This window comes from Myxocyprinus asiaticus, chromosome 34 (genome assembly GCF_019703515.2).
Source record: "Myxocyprinus asiaticus isolate MX2 ecotype Aquarium Trade chromosome 34, UBuf_Myxa_2, whole genome shotgun sequence".
Classification (NCBI taxonomy): Eukaryota; Metazoa; Chordata; class Actinopteri; order Cypriniformes; family Catostomidae; genus Myxocyprinus; species Myxocyprinus asiaticus.
This window is the reverse complement of record NC_059377.1, coordinates 10,376,411-10,399,556: the sequence shown is the minus strand read 5'-3', so window position 1 is coordinate 10,399,556 and position 23,146 is coordinate 10,376,411. Positions and strand designations below refer to the sequence as shown.

Genomic DNA, 23,146 nt, shown 5'->3' with positions numbered 1-23,146 from the left:
ACTCAAACTCCAAACCTAAGTCTAACCACCAGTGGAGTAAAAATGTAATGTTAGGATGAAAAATGCAGCCTCTGAATCGTGCTCATCACTGATTAATGATTACTTCCTGGTTTCAACGTAGGATACAAACTTGGGTCTCCTACACTGCCGACACAGCACACATCCGGTCACGCCATTAAGAAAGGTAAATGCGATCTGCTTGGAGATTTTGCCTGTCAGTGAGTTGGCATAATGTCGCCGATCCTAGGGTACTGGAACTTTTGGAAACAACATGCAGACTTAACGTGTGATCATGTTGAGTCAGAAGGAGTTGGCGCTCGCATTAGAGTCTGCCAGCAGGTCAATTCTTGACTGTCTGGACTCCCTGCTTAGTTAATGGCTCCAGCAAATGGGAAAGCACATCAAACATGATAGAAAAAAATAATTCAGTTGCCGGGGTTAGTACTTGTGGTCTTGACAATTGACCAATGAGCCGTTTTTACTGAAGAACCGACAAGACATCATGCTCTGATCAGAATGCTTTCATCAGTGACCGTACTCAACCACATATCAGAAGTTCCAAATGTAATCCAGAGTGATTCTGTCACCAAGTGTTTTTCCTGGGATTCTCCAACACTAAAATTACTAAAAATCAGAAAGTGGAGGCAGAAAAGTCTGTTTTTATTTAACATAAATCCTTTGCTCACTGAAAGATGAATATGGAAATGCGCTTTCTACGGCAAGCCCAGAGGGGATAAATACACAATTACACACATTAACACGGTAAAGATACTTAATTTTTAATATCTTAAATCTCTCTATTACAATTGTTAATGTTCACACTGAACTCCTGGTGTTATTTCGGGAATCGGAGAGAGTGTCTCAGGGAGTGTGTATATCTGTCACACGTCTGTCATTCTAAATTTGTGAGTGTGTCATACCTCCAACTGAAGAGAGCAAGACCTCAGCAAAACTCAGTCTGTAAGTGTGACAACCTCGACCAAAACCCTGTTTTTTGGAGTTGGCTAGTGTGACGCTGGCTTAAAGATGAAGTATGTAACTTTTTCAGTGTTAAAATTCTTTCTCCTAACACAGCTTAATATGCAGAATCAACTAAAAGTAAGCCATTCATAGGTTAATTTACTCAAAACCTGTAAACACTGTGTGGCGCTATAAGGTTCATGTGAAAAGTTTGTTCTGAGCTACCTGTTTAGACCCACTCTAAAAACATTACTCAACCAATGGCTTTAATTGGGGGTGGGGCTATTTGTTTGTTCGATCAACGGCAGATGAGGGGCGTGTTCAGAAAGCTGTTTTGAAGACGTTGTTTATTTTTGTAATTCCATTCGGTGGTGCGTGTGTCGCAGAAATTACATACTTCAGCTTTAAGGTGATCTGAGTGTTGTAGCATCTTGCTATGCTGCTGCTAGGGTGTTTTGGATGGTTGTTTTATGGTTCTTTACCAGCCAAAGTCAAACTCCAAGTTTCTTTGATATTCTGATTTCTAGATATGGTTCAGCACTCGAGTCCGCCATGTGCTAAGCACTGAAGTTTAATACTTAAGGTTCGGGATTTCTTCAAATTCCTAACCTTTTTTTTTTTTTATCCCCTTTTCTCCCAATTTGGTTTGCCCAATTCCCACTACTTAGTAGGTCCTCGTGGTGGCGCGGTTACTCACCTCAATCCGGGTGGTGGGGGAAAAGTCTCAGTTGCCTCTGCTTCTGAGATGGTCAGTCCACGCATCTTATCACGTGGCTCGCTGTGCATGACACTGCGGAGACTCACAGCACGTGGAGGCTCATGCTACTCTCCGCGATCCACACACAACTTACCACGCGCCCCATTGAGAGCGAGAACCCCTATTCGCGACCACGAGGAGGTTACCCCATGTGACTCTACCCTCCCTAGCAACTGGGCCAATTTGGTTGCTTAGGAGACCTGGCTGAAGTCACTCAGCACACCCTGGATTCGAACTCGTGACTCCAGGGGTGGTAGTCAGCATCAATACTCGCTGAGCTACCCAGGCCCCCCAATTCCTAACCTTATGTATGAACAATTGTAAAAGTGATACTTGCCTAAGCAAGCCAATAAATGTCATAACCTTCCCCTAAATCAGTGTGTGTGTCCTCTTGCCCTTCAGGCCGCTCAACACAGTGTTCCTCCCGAATCCTCAGCTGATGAGAATACGCCACACTCACACAAATACATCATTCACTGTCCAAACCAGTGCTGCTTATGTAATTCCATGGTAAAGCAGCTGCATGTATACTCAATGCAAAACACAACATTGTCTGTAGTTATGAATCTCCAATGTATACGGGATCTCATTCTGCATCCTATAACCTGCAAATTTAAACTAGCATCCATTTGGTTGTTGGAAAGTGATGCCTGACCTGAAGGCCAGTTGTGCTCTCAGCGTCGTAAACCCTACTGTTAGTGATATACGTCATTGTACTGCAGGGCTACATTACAGCTTTATTACACTCAGTTCACCTTACCCAGACCTCCTTTGGATAGATTACTGTTCTTAATGGCTGGCAGAGAGAGACAGCTGTCATTTGGCCAGACAGCTTTTAACCAAGACTATTTGAGTACTTAACCTTGTTTTCTGCAACTGGCTCATTAGAGGAATTTGCAGATGTCTAATGGAGGAGTGGTTTCAAACTGGTGGATTGTGACCCAAAAAAGGGGCACAGCTCTGTTCTGATAGGGTCACGGGCCAGGATTATTGGAAAAAATCGCTGTTCCATGTGCAGTCTGAAACGCAAATGAATTGGTTGTGTTCTGTCGCCGGACAGAAATTCCAAGTAAACGTCCCGTCACCTTTGAAGGAATGCAATGTGAAGGTTGTTAAAAGGAACATTTATCTTTAACAATGCTATCAAAGTGAACAGCAGGAAAAGCAATGCCACTACAACATGGGCCGCCAGCTTGAAGTTTTGGGTTGACTGCGACACATGACAACAAATACGTAATCTTTTTCAGATATCTCAGTTTTCCCTGTCCACTCTACAATGCGAAGACAGCGTTTTCAAATGTATCCACTTGAGAGAGTGTTTTCGAAAAGCTCTTTTTTCGCTATCAAAAACGCCATCTCAGTGTGGACGGAAGGCCAAAACTTAGAGAAAAAGATGCATTTTCAAATGAAAACATATTAGTGTGGACGTATTATTGTAACAATTCTGCCTAATTTAAAGGTTTAATAGATTTCAATGTTGGACAAGAACATTTATGATTACTTTTGTAGATAATTTTGGTACTGTGTTGGGTCGCCTCTTGATGTAAATGAAGGAGATCTGACTTAAAGTATCATGGAGAGACACAGACCAAATGTGCACTTGCACATTCATTTATAATAAGATTTTTCCTTGATCATCCTAAATTGTGTCAAGCAGACTTGGTACTTGTTAAAAGAGAAGAAATTAAAATAAAGGCTGGAAAGTAAAAGTATATAAGCACAGAAGAGTTGTTAAACTGTCTCATTTCGTAACACTGATGTCTGTTTCTTGGCACAGTACGTTGTCTTACTTTAACGGTGTTGGCACAGGGCTCTGTGCTCTCTTATTGCTGTGTGGCTCTCTGTGTTAACTGATTAAAGCCCCATGTGTCAACCTGAAACTCTTCCTCATACTTCTGATTCAAAAACTCGAAACCATGTGAAACTACGTCTGGAGTCATTACAGTAACTCTGCTGGTGTGTGTGCACATACAAATGGCACAGATTTCTCCTAGCCACCTCTTCTAAGTATTGGCAGTACTGGTGTTGTAGCTAGCATGAATAATTGTCCTATCCTTCATATCCTTATTACTCACCCCAAAATGTATAGGGGTACCTTGAAACAAGTAGATAAGTTTATTTTCCTGTTTGACATCAGCACGCTTAACAGTATTATGCCTCTCTCTAGTGGAAGATTTTGTGACAGCAGTAGTTTTCTGTCACACATTTAGAAAATAGATTTTATCAATAGCTTTCTGTTCTGTGTTTGTTTGTAATGATAAATACTTATTTTTATCGTGAAATGTGTACATTTTCCCCAAGGAACAATTCAAGTTCAGGCTCAAAATGCAGATACCACATAAACAGCTATATATATAAAAGCATTTGTCAAAATATATATATAAATAAATAAAACCATTCAAAACTGACCAATGAATAAACTAAAGTTCACATGATCATTCAATTGTTCCTCCCTGCAGACATAAAGTTTTTTTTTTTTTTTTTTTTTTTATGTGCACAGAGCAGAAATTATTTGTAATGAGTATGAGATTAATTACAAATAAATACTCTTTGCATTCCTGCATTAAAGGGATAATTAATCCAAAAATGAAATTATTACTCACTCTTATGCCATTTCAGATATATATGACTTTGTCTCTTCTGCAGAACACAAACTAAGATTTTTAAAAGAATTTCTCTGGTCTGTAGGTCAATACAATGCAAGTGAATGGTAACCAAAACTTTGAAGCTCCAAAAAGCATATAAAGGCTGCAAAAAATTAATCCAAATGACTCCATTTGTTTAAGTAATGCCTTCTGAAGTGATCCAGTTGGTTTTGGGTGAGAACAGACCAAAATATAACTCCTATTCTTCTAAAAATCTTCTTTTGTGTTCAGCAGAAGAAAGAAAGTCATACACATCTGGGATGGCATGAGGGTGAGTAAACGATGAGGTATATGTTCATTTTTGGGTGAACTATTTCTTAAAGGAATTGTCAGCTCCATAAATTATATTATGAATGTAATTAGTCAAGTCATTTTTAAATGATCGGTTATGTATTTTATTAGGTGAAACCAAATGTGGGGATGACTGTCTGTGCAGATGATGAAAATGAATGGAAAAGGGATCAACATTTGAAATGTGTAGTAGGCTACAGGGGGAATGGTATATAAGAGTTATGGAGGTAACAGTTTTGGGTTGTCAGAAGTACAAAAGTATATTGTTGGAGTATTAAGCATAATAGTTTGTTTGATTGCATAAAGTGAAGGTCAGTTAGAGTTGGGGATGTTTTTAGGGCATGTAAGAGGGGTGCACTGCTGTATAGGGCACTTTATTATTATTATTATTATTATTATTATTATTATTTTCATAGGTTTGTGGCATCCCATAAATGAGCTCTAGATTTTAATTTCAGATGAATCCCCCATGCAGGACATTTAATGTACAGTAGGTGGAGGCAACGTTTCTAGTGAGCGGTCTTAACACCAGAAGAAGAAGAACACTCGCTCTTATTTCGTTCGCTTCGCTTGACGACCACGTTGGGGAGATTCAAAGTCCTGGAAGATGTACCAGTAAATACTATTTCTTGCTGATCTTGTTGGAAAACTCGTTTATTTCATAAGGCGGTATGTCTCACATAACACTTTGTTGTTAAAATCTCAATGTTATATTTGCTTGATCAAATATTCTTTTTTAAATGTTAATTAGGTAGTAAGTAAATGATTGTCTGTTAAGTATTATAAGATGAAGTATTGGGTCACAGTGTGTTACATTTATCCTTCAGCTTCTTTGGGTGGCTTTATATAAGGTGTCTCAGTTGAAACACGTGGTCACAAGGGTCCACGTGCATGTTAGCTTGGAATGCATTTTTTGGTTCAGTTTAGTCAGAATTTTACATTTTCATTATGTTCTTTACAATAGACGTAATTGTACTCGTTTTTACCTGTCTTTATGTAATTTCTAAGAACTATGACTAACATTTGCTTAGCAATATTAAACAAGCTCATAGCATGAGTAGCAAATTGAGTTTCTTGCTTGTAGTTGGTGTAGGGTTCCCGCGAGTCCTTAAAAAGTCTTACATTTAAGGCCATAAAAAGTCTTAAATGGTATAACAAAAGTCTTAATTATCATTCAAAGAGGTCTTAAATTTAGGGACCGAAAACAGGAATCACGATATGGCCAAATGTAATTATTAAACAGGAAAAGGCTGTGATTTAATTCAATAAATCTATAGTCTGTATGCGCTGCGTGCTTCAAAGTGAAGACGCGGCTCTCTTAGCACGCAGGGAGCTCATGATACAGTGTTTCCAGCGGTTTCAGAGTGGTTCAAAATCTGTTAATTACTGCTTATTTTTGTCTTATGATGATGTTTATTTTACAGCGTGTATATAGTAATAAGTTGTAGATGTTTGTAAGAGTGCATATTTTATTTCCCTTATCTGTTTTTTGTGAGCAACTGAGAGTACAGACATTTCAAAATAAGAGTCCCAGGTGTATTTTTGGCTTGTTGATAGTTATAAGTCCAGCGTTTGCACCAAATATATATTTTTTTCTTTTTGATTTATTGTTGCCTCTGTGCCTGCCACAGTAAAAAAAAAAAAAAAAAAAATTCTAAGAACATTTTTAACACATTTAATATCAATTTTAAAAACTTTCGTATGTACGTAAACTCGTGATTTCTTATTCGGCTGTGTTGATATATTGGTAGATAAAGCAATTTTAATATGATCTGGTATGACATACCATACTAATTTTATTTGTTCAAGTCTTAAAGGTGCTATATGTAATGTTGTTTTACTGTACTAAACCATAAAATGAACATATGTCATTAGAGAATTAAGAAACATGCTAAATTGAAATACTGGATTCTCCAAATATTGTCTACAGCCAGTATATTCTACTTTGAAATTTCCATTCCGGGCTGTAATTTCTGTTTATGTTTTGACCTGTGTGATCCCGCCCACTGCCCACTCACCAATAGTATTTCGACACTGCCGGGTTGCCAGATTTGAACAAGTTTGCAGGCAAACAACACTGCGTGCTGCAGCCATGGAAGCCAGCAAACGAACTGGATCAAAGATAACAGATTCCACCCGACCTAAAAAGCCTCGCCATCCGTCTAAAAACCACCATGACCAGAGGCGTAGTAAAACAAGGATAAATACTGGAGATGCCTTTGGAAAATGGGAGACAGCTTAAAGCCCAGAAATCCTTTAAAATGTATGTTGAGTTGGCTAATTTGCATGTCAACATTCTGGCAACCAGCATGAGCTTCAAGTCTGGGGCGGGGCAGACAACTCTCCAATATTTTGAATTTGGACTGCAGTACCCATTACAGGCGCTTGTTGTCAATCTTACATATAGCACCTTAAAACAAGTTCTTAAATTTGATTTTAAAATCTGTGCAGCATCCCTGTGGTATCACATTTATGTATAAAAAAAAAAAAGATATAAAAGATATAACCCTAAAATAGTAATGTGGTACATATTTATGCAGGCTGATCAGCGAGGTTGAGTCTGAAGTGACTCTGTCCTTTCCTGTTGTGTCTGCTAGATGAATTTGGGGTGGTTTGAGGCCATGCATTGTACTCTCTACTGCACGGTTATAGAAACTCCTGACAAGCAGTGCTACGCAATTATGTACTTGAGGGTCTTGTTCTTCTCAACCTGTACATACTGCCACTTTTATGTGAATGTACTAAAATGATCTTTCTCTTGCAGTGTAATGGAATTCCCCTGGAGCTTTAACAGGACATCCATCTGGCCACCTTGAAGAATACTATGCATTGTTTTGGTTGCGAGTTTGATGCCATCTAAGAGATGAATTTCTCAAAGCAGCTTCAAGAAAGAAGTCCGCTCTGCATATGAAGATTCAGACAGGTTGCAAAGCCGAAGTAATAAAGTTTGATGTAAACTTGAGTACTGTCTATCCTTGTACATTGAAATAGCCAGTATTGCAGGCTGTTCAGCGAGGTTGAGTCTTTGTGACTCTTGCCTTTCCTGTGATGTCTGCTAGAGAGATTTGAGGTGGTTTGAGGCCTGCTGTGGTGCCCTTCCTAGCACGGCTATATAATCTTCAAACATTTGTATTGGAAGAGTGTCTATAGTCTTGTGAGGCAAATGAAGTCTTATTTAACAAAATATTTCATCTGTTTTTCTTTTACAGGGAGAAACTCGTTCTTTGCAGTGCAGTTGGATCACTTGTTGCTTAAAGAAGACCTAACAACTGTAGAGAATATAATTTAATTGGAAATGTTGGTTTAAGATTTAACAATATTTGGTGCATGTGTTGTTGGTTCAAATACATCCATTTTTTGTTTTTTTGAACACCGTCTGTTTGGTTACAAGTTCTACTGAATAAAGACAAAGAGCACATCTTTAAAGAGTGAAATGGTTGTGGATCCTTTTACACATTGCTGAATGCATATATCTTGTATGAAAAGGATAATGCTGAAGATGGTGCGTGAGTGTTTTTGACAGCTGCAATGAAGTGTTGTAATTTGCTGTGCACATTCTTATCCTTCAATTATTTGCGTTTTTATTTTAATAGGGAAACGATACAAAACTTTACAGTATGATTTACAACCAGTGACCGACTTAAATATTGCTACAATAACTCAATTGCAAAAGTGTAATAAATGTAATAATAATTGCAAAAGTTTGTAATAAATGCCCTAGATAGTTTATTACTTGAATGCAAAAGCAATCAGTTGTTTGTGTACTACAGCATACACTGCCTTTCCTATTAACCTCACATTTACATTTGTTGAAAAAAGCACAAACCCCCAAAATCAATGTTCTTTTTATTTTGTTTATTTTACACCATTTTGCCAGGAGTGTATGTAGATGATACATGCCATAGGATAGGATGGTATTTTATTAATATCCTGGGGAAAATTCAGCAACACAATGTTTGTGTGAATCACAAGAATGGCCTACAAGTTAAAATATGTTGTCCACAAAACAGAAATTGTTGGAAAATGTCATAACCTCTAGATTTAAAGAGAAGTACCTAAATATTGATCTGTTTCTCACCCACTCCTTTCATATCACTTCTGAAGATATGGATTTAACCGCTGGAGTTGTGTGGATTACATTTATGTTTCCTTTATGTGATATTTGGAGCTTCAAAGATCTGGTCACCTTTCACTTGCATTGTGTGGACCTACAGAGCTGAAACATTCTTCTAAAATATTTGTGTTTAGTAGAAGAAAGAAAGTCATACACATCTGGGATGGCATGAGGGTGAGTAAATAAAGAGAGAATACATTTTTTGGATGAACTGTTCCTATAAGGTAGTTAGGCGAGTTGAACACACTCCTATTTGGTCCCGTGGAGACATGAGCACTGTGCAGTTTCACTTTCACAGTAGAACAGTTTAGTGGTTTTTACTTTGGTACCTCACCCTGGCAAAAGAAACATTTCGGAATTTATGTCAGCAACAGGTACGGTTTTTAAATCGCTTAGTGTTAAAATACGTGGATAATCGCTGTGCATTTATCTTTAAATTACATTGCATTTTCTTTAAACATTGCTGTTGGCTGACGTTCAAGGGTTGTTATTGTGAAACGCTTGCTGTAAAACGAGTTTTCCACGTTTCGTGCTACACTGAGAATGCTGCAATAATCTCAGTCATTTTGGGACATGTATTTTTTGCGACTACTTGTTTTGAGCTACAACCATCGCTTGACGTTTCAGTATTTTATAAAAGCCAACAGTACCATGAAAACACCTTTTGTAGATTGCAAGCGAGAGACGCGACAACTTTCCTTTTATAAGCACGCTGTCCACATAGCGCGCGTGCAGTGTAGATAGAAGTAGTTGATTATGTTGAACGAGAGTTTTATAGTTTTGTCTTTTCGGATCGTGTCTTTTGCTTGCATATTAGAAGCATAGAGGACCAAACATGTCAATCTAAAAAATACACAAACAAATGACCTCATGGTGTTAATGTTTTGTTTAAACTTTTTTCCACACAATTTAGTCCTGAATTCTTATCTTAATTATTTTTTATTGATTTGTTTTTTATTAGTTTTTGTAGGTAATAATTTTTTTACTTATTTATTATTACAATTATTTATTTTTGTATTAATATTTATTTTTGGTATTTTATTGTTATGAATATTTTTTTTAATATGTCTATATATTTTATTTATTTTTCATGCATTTGTTTTCATATTTTTATTTAATAATTTATTTCTGTATATTTTATTTCCCCATAGGCATAGACAGGCCAAACAATTTTCTTTATGTGTGCTATAATAATAACGACATTTCCTTTTTTTTTTTTTCCAAAAACAAATGTATGTTTTTTTGCATACTGGTACTGGAATTTTACCCCCTAGTTCTTTCGTGTTGCAGACAGTAATTGATGTTTTGTGACTTTTCCCCCTTTCTTCATTGTTTTAGTTTAATGATGGACACAATAGGAATGGTTATTGAAGTCAGTGGGCTCCCAGACATTGAACCAAACAATAGCATGATTGACAGAATAACCATGCACTTTCTGAGGCGCAGTAACAAGGGTGGAGATGTTTTAACAGTGATTTATCCCACTTCCACCGAAGGCCAGGCTTATGTAGTATTTGAATCGGCAGAAGGTATGATAGTTTGGCTTAATATTTTTTTTCCTTCTACTTTTTGTTAATTGTTTGAAGAATATCGGAATCCACGAGTAAAACCCCTTGTTTTTCTCTCAATATTTTAGTACCTGGAGTTTTGGAACATAGTCATCTTTTGGAAGTGGAAAGTCGGTTTTACCCACTGGAAGTTAAAAGAGTGTACCAGCCTCAGGTAATGCTTATTGTTGGTGATCCTCACTTAGTCCTAGTTAGAGATGGGTAAATGTACAGTATGCAATGCATTAATCATATTTAACATTTACCCGTTATCCATGTTCTGCAATTAAAATACAATTGTCAGTCTCCTGTTTGAATTCTTGCATTTTTGCCCTAAGAGAGGTATGGCTAAGATATTTTCTTTCATGTTTCCTTTTTCTTAGCTGGACATGTCAGTTGAAGCATTCCTCAATGCAAATCTGTTCTCCAGTCAGAGAGAAATCCTAAATCTTCTTGATAGCCATGGCTTTAAGGTGTCAGAGACCAGATCAGGGCAGCTGCATTTGCAGGGCTCCTTTTTAAAGCTAAAACTCATCCACTCCAAACTCATGCAGCTTCTGGCTCAAGAAACCCATCTTCAGAGAACAACACCTTCCCCTTACACTAATGGCTACTCTAAAGGCCCGGTATCCAAATATTGCCCCAATGACTATGAATCCATATCTAAATACACACTGAGGTACAACCAGACCAATGGCAACTCAGTGTATGTTGGGGCCAGTAGCCCATCTACAGCAATAACCTCAAGATCCCCAGAGTTCCCAAGCAGTCTGCCAAGCTTCCGGATGGTCTCTCCACCGGCTGGAAGCTCAAGCTTTGGAGGTTCCTGTAGCAGTCCTTCCAGATTCTATGATGATTCCAACACAAGCTCAGAGACCCCTTCTCCCAGGCAAACCGAGGTTTCCTTCCCTGTTGAACCAGATGTGTTTAAATACACAATGCGCTTTGAAAAAGAGTTTATTAAAAAAATGGAATTGGATTATAGCACTCATATTAATCATGAGGATAATTCAGGAGTTTTTACTGTTAAAATTTTGGGAGGGGCCTTTGAGGAAGCAGCTAAAAAACTGTCTTACTTCATGCAGGACATCACCTCATCGCTACGAACACAAGAAATAGACCTGAATAAACTTAGCGACAGTCAGCAGAGACTAATTGCTCATAACATTTACATGTTCAAAGACATCTACAAAGTTTTGATTTGGCAGGAAGGGCATGTTATTAAAGTGGTGGGATCATCGAAAGATAGCTATGAAGTGAAGCAAAGGCTTCTTGGATGTGAGGTTGACAATCCTGTGCCAAGCCAGTTGGTGAGGAGCTCGCATTTGCGAAGCAGCAACTCTTTGCCAAGACAAACAACAAGGACTAGAATGGAGGACGATAGACTAAATCCTGACATTGTGCTTCAAGCTACTACTTTTAGTAGCACCTCTCCCTCACATTACCTGAGAGACTCTCAGTCTGGGCAAGACTTACAACAGGATAGAGGTCGTCAGCCCTCTAAACCCACTGCTGAACGCAGCAGACCACGTAGCACCTCTGAGTCCAGACATAAAAATAAAAAAACAGTAGACCGATCTCTCCCAAATGATGATCAGCAGGATTTGACAACCCCTAGTGGAGTTAAGACATCTAAACAAAATCCAGCACCTAAAGGTTTTTCTTATTTTCAGATCCCTGGTGATATAAAATCCAAATTTCGCAAAAATCAAAAGTCACAAATTTCCAACGTATGAAATGACTGAATCCAGTAAATCTATAATTCATAATTTGACACATCACCATCAATATCTCCTTTATTGTTAAACACACTTATAATTTGGTTTTGCAGCTTTTTTAGAACAACATTTGTCAGACACCTTATAATATTTGTGCTTGACTCTACTGTACATTAAGAGAAGTACGAGCCTGATCTATATTGACGATTTTATAATCACATCTATTATTTAAATAGTACACGTTTATAAGCACTTTGCAATAATTTCTGTGATTGTTTTACAGTTATTGTATCATATGTATAAATCAGTAAATCCAAATGCGTGGTGCGAGAGTTTTTGTATAACGTATAATGTGCATGTAAGGGCAGCCGGGGGAGTTACTGGTGCCCCCTAGGGTAAGATGGTGCCCTCCTAGGGAGTTGGTGCCCTACTCAGACTGCGTAATATGCGTATAGGGAGCGGCGGTACTGCCTTCATTGTTGATTTGTAAAGACTCTCTCATTACCATGGAGACAGGACTCAATGAGGAAGTGCCTTTTTATGCATAGAACAGGAAGTGAGGCAGGCCCTGTGGTTAACTTAGGGCTGAGCATCTCCCTGTGTAAAAACGAATGAAACGAGCTTAGGTCGACATGTTTAAACGTTAGAATGAGATAAATACATTGATGTGTAGAGTGCAATTGTTTGTTTGTTTTTTTTTTCTTTATGATCTGACACTTAACTGATTTGTGTTAACTGAGAATATGTAATTTCCAATATTTCTGTAACATACAGCTTTTTTAATGTAGTGGAATCCTGTAAAAATATATATATATATGTTTTTACCTGTGGTTTGATTTCGTCACTGTGATTCATCTTTTACCTTAAAACATTTTCAGCAATTTTGAATGATTATTTTTAGGCATTATTCAATGTGGACAACTTGGGACTCAAATTGCTTTTCATTGCTCAGAACAGAAAACTAATGTAATCAAACACAACTATGCAAAACAAAAGGGCAACACTACAATAAAATTAAAAACACTGCAAACATGAACTAAACAACCAACTGCAACTGACACAAACTAACAATAAAATATAACTATTTAACTTCTGGCAAAAGCTACATTCTACAGTTTTTTTCAGATCTTTGCTTGATAAACTTAACATTTTCACATTTGATTACAGTAGTAGTCTCTTTTATTCAAAGTGACTTACTAGTGAGGAATACTACAGTCCAAGAGATCATAAAGAAAAAAGCATTGTATGTGTTGCAAAGTTCCAAAAATACACAAGATCTACTGATTTTCCAGCCATATAATTTCAAAACCCACACCCTTTAATTACAGGTGGTGAAATTCACAGCTTTAGTCCCCACTCACATCTCTATCTAATGCGTTTTAGTCATCTGATAATTAGAGCTGGGTATCGATACAGATTTCCCAATTAGATTTCTATTCATTTGGGTATATTTCAGATATCTCCGAGCTAATGCTGAGAATTATACAGGGGACCTTCTTACTAGGTACAATATGAAAATATTAATTTTACTAATTGTATTTTAATAGTTTTTCATCATTTTGGTCACATTTTAGCTTTTAAAAAATTGAACAAATCAATGCATTTAATCAATAAATATTATATTGAATATAATACATTTTGTTACATTTTTATTTTTTAACTGCATAATCAGATATTTACATTGATTTGTTGAGCACGTGCTAAAAACCGGTACTGTCTCTTTAAAGAAATTCAGCATTTCTGTAAACAGCGTCTTTAAATGAGCGCATGTTAACGAGAGCGACTCGAATGGCTTTATCTTGTCCATGCTATGCCTGATTACAGTTAAATGTTTATTACTGACAGTAAAGAACAGAAAGAGTAAAGAAACATTATTCAATGACAAATGGGTTGCGTGGATCTTGTCTTTGGACACACATTACATGGAACAACTTTTACTCTCAAGATGCGTTGAAAGTATCTCGCTATACTACTATACTGCACAGTCACTGTTGAGGGAAATCTGAAAATTGACCAGCCAATTACCAAATAATTTTTTTTTAGCCGCATAGAGCGAAATTTGGTTACAAATGCGAATGATTTCCTCTCATATTAGGGGAGGGTTGCGCATACAGTAAAAGATAGATCCACGGCTTTTGAGAATCTATATAGTATCGACTAAATTTGACAAAAAACAATTAATTGAAAATCAATTAATGTAATATTTTTTTGCCCAGCCCTACAAATAACTCATGTCACAGTACCTGGTTTGGGAGAACATAGGGTCTGTATTAGTTATGTCCTGTGAAATCTGACTCATTGCAGCTCATTCTTTGATTTTCACAAGCTGATTTCCACACTGTTGTAATTGCATAAACATAATCTTATCCAATGTGTTGCTCAGCGTCATCTTAAGTATTTTTACTTGTTGTCCCTATCCATGTAGAATAAAACAGCTTTTATAAAGTTACTGATATGACTGGTGTCTTCATTTTAATGTGAGTGCTCCTACATAATTTCCTACATATATTGCAAAATTACAATTCATGTCTTTAGGAGTTCAGCTTTTTTAATGAGGAATGTATGACTGAGTGCACCTTTAAATAGTGAATAAGTACTTACATTTTGGTCTGTTACTCACCCAAAGCAATCGTAATCACTTCAGAAGACATGGACTGAAGCACTCGAGTCATATGGATTACTTTTATGCTTCCTTTATGTGCAAGGTTTGGACCCCATTGACTTACACTGTACTGTATTGACAAAAACACATCATGCACCCTTCAAAATATCTTTGTTTGATCCGCAGAAGAAAAAGTCATACAGGTTTGAGACATCATTGGTGAGTAAATGATGAGAGAATTATCATTTTTGTTTGAACTATCCCTTTATATTTTTACACTTTTACACTGCATTTAGATTCAGATGTTGGAGCTGTGGTTGCCAAATAAGGACCAATACAATATTAACTGAACACAAATTATAGTCTTACATGGCTTTAATAAGATCCGATTTGTAATCCTGTTCTTAACAACACGTTTATTTGGATCATTTCATACTATTTAACTGATAGTATCACAACTGCTGATTGGTATCACAACTGCTCCCAGCACCCCCTTTTTTGTCCCTAAATGGCATGCTTTGAGTTCTTTCCATCTTGTTTGGTCCTGTTGTTTATGATTATGAGTAGGTTTTTCAAGAATTAGATCCCAGATTAGTGTGTGTGGGCAGCACAAACTCAGACCATGTGAAAGTTCTAGCTTTTGACAGCAGTTATGCCTAGGATCCATACTCCCCCATGACTGAAGGACTAGAGGAAAGGGGCCGGGTTTACGGAAATGCCTTTCATCCTCTCATAAGATAACTGTCTACGATACCTTAAAGGAATAGTTCACCCCAAAATAAAAATTAAAGTCATATTTATTCACCCTCATTTTGTTACAAACACCGTTATGAATCTCTTTCATGGAACAGAAGACTTGAAATATAGTGCAAGTTATATTGATTACTTTGATAATAATTTTAAGGTGCTTTTTTGTATTTCTGGAGATTGACAACCCCATTCCTCAATCCCTTTCACCCTTTTATGGAAAAGAGAGACCAGGATATTCTTCAAGAAATCACCTTTTTTTTTGTTCCACAGAAGACAGAATGTCAAGTGATTAAATTATAAAAATCATTTGTCATTTTTTGCAAACTACTTCTTTAAAGCCTATTTAATACACTATTTAAGTAGCAAGAACATGATACATTGTTGTTTGGGTTTATTTTTTATTTATAATAAAAATAAAGAGAGAGAGAGAGATAGCAAAATGTCATCAGGACAGTGGATGAGGTTTCACTGTGGCTGCTTCCAGTGCCATGCGTTTAAAGATAGTTCCTTCCCCACTATATACACCCACATGTGCAAATACACACACATATGCAAGCGTTCTCTCGAACAGGATGACATGCTGAAGCCTGCAGACCGCAGTAGTCACTGACTTCATTTAGCACAGCCTCAGATCAACCAAAGATCAAGACACAGGCCACACCCATTCTTGTCTCCTCTACCGGCTTTGAGAAGACGATAGCCACTGCTCTGTTTCTCTGCCTTTCTCGTCGCCCTCCACTCTTCTCTCCATCCGTTTGTCCTTCAGATAGACACCTGCAGGGATGGCGGAACTGGAGGGCTTGGAGTTTGGAAAGTCTGACTTTGTGCTTCTAGATGAAGTGACTATGGAGCAGTTTATGGAGAATTTGAAGATGAGGTAAGAACGAACAGTGTACAGTACACTTAGTCGGGCTGTGTATAGAGACTCAATGGGCAATATATATATATATATATATATATATATATATATATATATATATATATATATATATACACAGAAACTAACAGCTTTACACATAATGGATTTCCATGACTTTATACTTGTGTATAGCTAGACTATTGGGAGCTTTGGGAATGTGGTACTCATTTTTTGTCTGAAGAACTTGCCCGCTGAATACATTTCCACTTCCTCCAGCTAGAACAGACAGAATGATGAGAAAATGACAGATGAAGAAGAAGAAGTGTAGGGGGAAGAATGAGTCATATCACATTTGACTTTCCCGCTCATGGCTGTGATATTAAATTTAGTGACTGACAGCAACAGCTTAAGCGACAAAATTCATCTTATCGTGTCTTATAACAGCTGATCAAGGCCAGCCAGTAGAATCTTAGTGGCCCTGATGATGAAATCCAAAGTTTCCAGTTCTCCTTTCCTTCTACTTGCAGCAAGTTCACCCTCTGTGATGTCATTGCTTGAACTGGGTGGAATCAGATTACCTTTACCTTGGTCAGTTTGCTGGAAACTGAAAGTTTGATTGCATTCTGTTTTGTCTGTTACATTACACATCTGAAACATCTGTGGGAAAAAACATCAAGTTCTGACAATTCCCAGCAAGAATATAGCGCTTTTTATCAGCTGAGCTGTGACAAGGTCTCATGTGATTGCACCGCATAATCACACAGAAAATAAATGTGAATTCACTCAAAGTTTATGAGTTAATGCTCTTTTATTATTTGCATAAAGAGCATGTTACTCTTTTATTTGAATCCTCAGGTATTAGATCTGCCTTATAGATTTGGATTATGTATAAACTTTAATGAAAATTTGCTTCTTATGAAAAAGTATAAATAAGTATGGCCAAAACGACTAAAACATTTAAACTATGGAAAGATGTCCGTGTTTTTGCTCTGTACGCCAGGAAGAGATAGCATTTCCCTAAATAAGATTACGCTATATTATGTTGTCTGAAATTCAGAAAGTGAGTCATCTTGAGCACCATTGCACATCCTGTTCTCACTTCCCAGCCTCGTATCACTTCCTGCTGAATATGGGTGTGTTTGACATTGAGAGCCATACATCAAAAGCCATACAGAATTTTATCTAGAAATTATGTAGATAAACATGAACAAATGTATTGTTTCCCTCATTTGAAATTATGTTATTTGATATCCAACTAATGTTAGTAAAATGGGATCCCATTTATTAAACTTTTGTTATTAATATGCTAATGTACAGTAGATGCAGAAAGTCACACAGAGGTCACACAGGAAAACAATCTGTATATTCACAACAAAATTCTCTCTTGAAACTACTGTAATTCTTAAATACACTATACTGCTACCAAAAATGTTGCATTAAGTGACTAGTTTAAATAAACTTAAAAAAATAATGGTTCTGATTTTGAGAACAGCTAATGATGCATTAACAATATATTTAAAGAGTAAAGAATGTCAGAGCTGTTGCATATTGGTAGTGCACATGCTGTTGACACATAAGAGCCATTGCATTCACTGCATTCAGAGGTTATATTCCTCTCTGTAATTTAAGCTGTGTCCCAAATGATGCACTATACACTATGCACTTATAATATACACTATGCACTCAGCCAAGTAGTGTATGAAAATGTTTTTTCACTACATGGAAGAATTCACCGTTTAACAGCTAACGGAATTGAAATTTTAAATGTGTGCTATGTGTTGTAACTAGCTTTAGCACATGAGCCAATCTCAGTTTAACACTTGTACCTCAAACAACTTACATATTCACACAGCGTGGGGTGATGGGCATTCAACTCACATTTGTAAGGTGCTGTCTGCACTGAAATTTCACTAGTTGCTACATACTTCATTATTTACAACTGTTTTGTCAGATCAGCACTGCAGGTAAGTAACTCCGCCCCTTTCGCTACATACGGCAAACCACGTGCACTAATTGCAAGAAGTGTCCAACATTACACACTCCCTTTTGACAGCTGAAGAAGTGCATCATTTTTTTGTTGCATCAGTGTTAACATACTATTCGCACTACTTACACTTCAAAATGATGTAGAATAGTGCAGAAATGTGCGGTTTGGGACGCACCTTTCTACTTAAACCTTTATTCTGACATAGCATGATTTATGATTTAACCAAAACAGCACATATGATAACAATAAATCTTGATACAGCTATTTCTTCCTGTAGCTCCTGGTATGTGCACGTTATTCACGATAAGTTTATTGGTTGTTGTTTTCAGATTTGAGAAGGGTCGAATCTACACTTTTATTGGAGAAGTGGTGGTGTCAGTCAATCCGTACAGACAGCTGGATGTCTATGGGAAGAAGGTCATAGAGGACTACAGGGGCAGAGAACTATATGAAAATCCACCTCACCTGTATGCTGTCGCCGATGCAGCTTACAAAGCCATGAAGAGACGAGCCAAAGACACATGCATTGTCATTTCAGGTACAGCAGCTACTACTGAACAATTTTTGGTTAATGTTAATTTATGAATATATTGTTGTTCTTAGTAAGTTCATGTGAATTATTGTGTTAACTGATATTAACATACACAACCTTATTGTAAAGTGTTTAATATTTAAATGATGATTTCTGGTTATCATGTGTATCTTTGAGATCCTTTAGTGAAAGGATTAGACTGTTTGACAAAAATCTCCTTGTGTTTCAGGTGAAAGTGGAGCAGGCAAGACTGAGGCAAGCAAGTATATAATGCAGTACATTGCGGCTATCACCAATCCCAGCCAGAGGGCAGAGGTCGAGAGGTCAGTTTCCTGAGGGGATTGACAGCTCTGGACTTAAAAAAAGAGTTTTGTTATAATTTTGAGTACCACTAAAATTTATTTTGACTCGTCCTTCCTTTTCTTTAAAAAAATAAAATAAAAAAAACCGAGGTTACAGTGAGACACTTACTATGGAAGTGAATGGAGCCAAATGTTTTTGGTTTTTTTTTGGTGTGGGGGATGTGAAGCTTATAATTTTATAAAAGTTCTTACATTAATTCTTTGGTTAAAATACATGTGTTATTTGAGTTGTAAAATTTAAATTGTCATTTTTATAGTCATTTTTTAGGGTTTTAGGGTTTACAGCATTAAGTTGTCGTGGCAGCAAAGTTGTAAAATTGGTTATAACTTTACACAGAAAAGGTTATTAAGCGATTTTATCAGACTAAAATCATGTTAACATGCATATTGTTTATCTCTTATAGATATATTATTAAAACAGTGAGTATTTTAACGTTTACGGATTGTCCCCATTCACTTCCATTGTAAGTGCCTCACTGGAACCTCGGTTTTTGCTTTTTTTAAAGAAAAGGACGGACAAGCCGAAATAAATTTTTGTGGTAATCAACATTATGCCACAAATGCTGTCGATTGAGCTTAACTTGTATTGAACCCGGAATATTCCTTTAATTATATATAAATGCATATTATTGCTTTTAATATCCTATAGTAAGACTGGAGATTTATCTTGATTTAAGCCCCACAAAATTAATTTTTATTCTGACAGTTATCAATTAACAGATTATTTTGTAAAGTTTATTTAATGCCACAAACTTTTTATAATGAAATAAAAATAAAAATAAATATGTTTTTTATTTGTATCATCTGATGTACTGTAGTTCTTTATTCTATTGTACAGGTCTAGTTATACATATTATGGCATAAAATATGAGTTGATGTTGATTTAATTTTATGGGTAGCAGGTAATATATTCTCAATCTAATTATTCAGATGGAGAACTGTATAAATGAATGTTTTAAACTGAAGTGTTTATATTAAGTATGTTTATAACATAAAAGTACAAAATGCCAATTACTGCCCCCTGATGGAAAAGTTAATTTCAGGAACTGATAAGGAGACACAATCATGTTATCTCTTCCATGAGGAAGTAAAACTTTCCTTTTTTTCTAATGAAAATTCTAAGACTGAATCTTTTTCAACTGCTGCTAGATGACAGTATAATGCCAGTTTCTACAATACTTGAGTACATGGTGAAATAAATACATCTTACTTGCTAACTGAGGTACTGTACACTGTACACTGTGGTTTATTTATGCATAGGCCTTAATCATTTTTCACATTATTTTCATCCTACCACAGTGTGAAGAACGTGCTCCTGAAGTCCAACTGTGTGTTAGAGGCCTTTGGGAATGCAAAGACCAACCGCAATGACAACTCCAGCCGCTTCGGGAAATACATGGACATCAACTTCAACTTTAATGGAGACCCCACAGGAGGACACATCAACAACTACCTGCTGGAAAAGGTGAGAATTCAGTTTCACAAAAGGGTATAATAAACCTTCAAATGAATGTGACACCAGGACTATTTTCTTGCGCAATGCAAATATTTATTTGTCATCCTTTTAAAAGACCGTTTAAACAAACTACTAGGGCTAAAGTTTTTGTGATATCCTTGTAATATGTAACTCTACAATAAAGTGATAAATAAAGTGAATACTTCACTATGTTTTGAGTACGTACCATCAGATACTGAACCTAACGGCAAGCGCTCGTGCAGCCGATGGTTGATGGGAAATACGCACTCTTGTAAATAAACTTTGAAACGTTGGTAGAAACGAACTCAGAACTTAATGTGTTGAGTTAAATATATATATATTTTGTTATTTTTCCCTGCTTGAAAAATAGACCAGCTTTGCCAAGCTTAAAACCACATAAGATTTACAACTACGTACTTTGGATTACATTTTAGTTTAGTGCAATATTAGGTAGAATGCTTGTGACCTGTAATACATTCTCTTTCTCAGTCAAGAGTTGTCCAACAGCATGAGGGAGAGAGAAACTTCCACTCATTTTATCAGGTGAGATCTTCTTCCAGGAACTGGTATTCATATGGGATTAACATATTACTCTGGGAGTCCGAAATGCTTCAAAAACTGCTGTTAAATGCTTAACAAACATAAATATCAGCTTTTATGTGTTGTGTTGATGCAGTTACTACGGGGAGGATCGGATGATTTGCTTGAATCATTGTATCTGCAGAGAGATCCCGCCAAATATACTTACACCAGTCAAGGAGCCTCTGTCACACTCGTATGTCCTTATCTTATGAGTTCAGTACCATTTGAGCAAATGTGCATAATTTTCTAGAAAATAATATCGCATCACATGTATTATCTCTCTATACCCATGACTTGGATTAATATTAGTATCCCTCTATCTTTCCCTGTTGTCATCACAGGCCTCCAATAATGACTCCTTATGTCATAAAGCCGTGATGGCAGCACTGACAGTGATTGGTTTCACTGCAGAAGAGATCAGCTCCATCTACAAGATCCTTGGGACCATCCTAAACTTGGTCAGTCTTTCTATCGTCTTTCTATCTGTTTGTAGTTTCTAATTTGATCCAGCAGGAAATAAAAGTTTTACAATGTTATTTGTCACTTTAAAACATTCTGTTCAGGGTAACCTTCAATTTACTAGTGATGGTGAACATGTTGTGCTTGTTGGAGACGACACAGTGAACCATATTTCTGAGCTGACCTCCACAGAGCCTGAGAACACCACAAAAGCACTACTATACCGCACAGTGGCTACAGGGGGTGGTGAGGTCATCGAAAAGGGACACAGTGAGCAGGAAGCTAGCTATGGAAGAGATGCTTTTGCCAAGGTATTATGCCCTTTTTTACTTAGACTTATTCATCTTCTTATTGTCATAATTTTGCAAGGATTTTCAAAGGGGTCATGTTATAAAAATCAAATTTTCCTATTAAAAAAACAGGTGAGCATATATATATATATATAAGCTATTAATATCAACCTAGTGTCATAGTATGAACGTTACTATATCGTAAGTTTTGCAAACGTTCTACGTTTCGCTGCAGTTTCCTGATTAAATGAACACTAGAGGCGCTACAAAAACTGTGCGTTTTATTCACTTCCACACAAATGGCGAGTACAACAGCTGATTATGACTTTATAAACACTTATTTTTCACTCCATTCCTCATACACTGCAATGTTATGATATCAAAACACGTTTACTCTAATGCATAATTAAAAACACAATGCATTTTAACACTTGTATTACAGACCCACCTACATTTACACACTTATTCCAATATAATTAGCTTGTGCTGTAGCTCACCTGATGGAGTGTTGGACTTTGGACTTGGAAGACCAAGGTTCAAGCCTAAACAAGCTGATATGTGAAACAAAAGTGTCATAAAATCAACACGTAATGATGTGGTTGCTTCAGAAATTGTGCTTTTCATGTCGCAGTTGCTTTTATGACACTATCGGTTAGGTTTAGGTGTTGGTTTAGGGTAAGGATATCTGTTTTATTTACCTCTCATTTGATTTTAAGACACTTTTAGGTGTCATTTCTGTGCTACTAGTAGCACCAAACGGAATTACAAAAATAAAACAACTTTTGCCAACACCCATTAGACTCATCACACCCTTTTGCACTCTCAGATTCTCTATGAACAAATAGGCCATACTAAATAAAAGGCAATAAACGTTCAACGTCGTAATGAACAAGAACACTATAACATATACACACTGGAAAGAAAGCGTGGCAGAATGAAAGGGTCATCTGATAACATCGCCAGACTGAACAGCAGCTGGGTGTGCAGTTCGGGGGATCCAGCACATGAGGTAGGATGGTTCTTCTGGTAACTAGTAAGCATGACGACAGCATCATTTCTGACCATTTTGGCACCCTAGTTGAGACTGCAGTTGTTGACGGGGGAGGCAGCAGTGTATTAGCCACTTGTGCGGCGATATCGTTATTGGCGCTCCTGTTTGCCAGAGTGATCTCATCAATGGTGGTGTGTGTGTGTGTGTGTGTGTGTCCTCCACC

The 23,146-nt window shown here is 36.9% G+C and overlaps 3 protein-coding genes and 2 non-coding genes across 6 annotated transcripts in view; 4 read left to right on the top strand and 1 right to left on the bottom strand.

Moving 5' to 3' along the window:
* LOC127425669 (DNA-directed RNA polymerase III subunit RPC7-like) overlaps positions 1-23,146 on the bottom strand; it is a 307,967-nt gene that overhangs the window by 67,747 nt on the left and 217,074 nt on the right. The gene's annotated exons all lie outside the window — the stretch shown is intronic.
* On the top strand, positions 7,188-7,320 carry LOC127425769 (small nucleolar RNA SNORA9). Its single transcript, XR_007894678.1, has one exon. It is a non-coding gene; the product is annotated as a small nucleolar RNA SNORA9 (small nucleolar RNA).
* On the top strand, positions 7,651-7,782 carry LOC127425773 (small nucleolar RNA SNORA9). Its single transcript, XR_007894683.1, has one exon. It is a non-coding gene; the product is annotated as a small nucleolar RNA SNORA9 (small nucleolar RNA).
* Positions 8,813-14,461, top strand: LOC127425663 (uncharacterized). 2 transcript variants are annotated; one of them, XM_051671864.1, is made up of 4 exons: positions 8,813-9,141; positions 10,106-10,296; positions 10,404-10,489; positions 10,698-14,461. In XM_051671864.1, the coding sequence occupies exons 2-4, from the start codon at positions 10,110-10,112 to the stop codon at positions 12,048-12,050; spliced, it is 1,626 nt and encodes a 541-aa protein (XP_051527824.1). In that variant the 5' UTR covers positions 8,813-9,141; positions 10,106-10,109; the 3' UTR covers positions 12,051-14,461. The 2 variants fall into 2 exon arrangements, with proteins under 2 accessions (XP_051527824.1, XP_051527822.1); XM_051671862.1 differs by lacking the exon at positions 8,813-9,141 and having other exon boundaries at positions 9,757-10,296.
* The window catches only part of myo1g (myosin IG), a 76,318-nt gene continuing 69,114 nt past the window's right edge, over positions 15,943-23,146 (top strand). The window contains exons 1-8 of the mRNA XM_051671857.1: positions 15,943-16,261; positions 18,560-18,768; positions 18,992-19,085; positions 20,424-20,589; positions 21,091-21,144; positions 21,278-21,376; positions 21,525-21,641; positions 21,747-21,953. Coding sequence (XP_051527817.1) covers positions 16,167-16,261; positions 18,560-18,768; positions 18,992-19,085; positions 20,424-20,589; positions 21,091-21,144; positions 21,278-21,376; positions 21,525-21,641; positions 21,747-21,953 — 1,041 coding nt within the window. The 5' untranslated portion in view covers positions 15,943-16,166. The remainder of the gene's footprint in view (positions 16,262-18,559; positions 18,769-18,991; positions 19,086-20,423; positions 20,590-21,090; positions 21,145-21,277; positions 21,377-21,524; positions 21,642-21,746; positions 21,954-23,146) is intronic.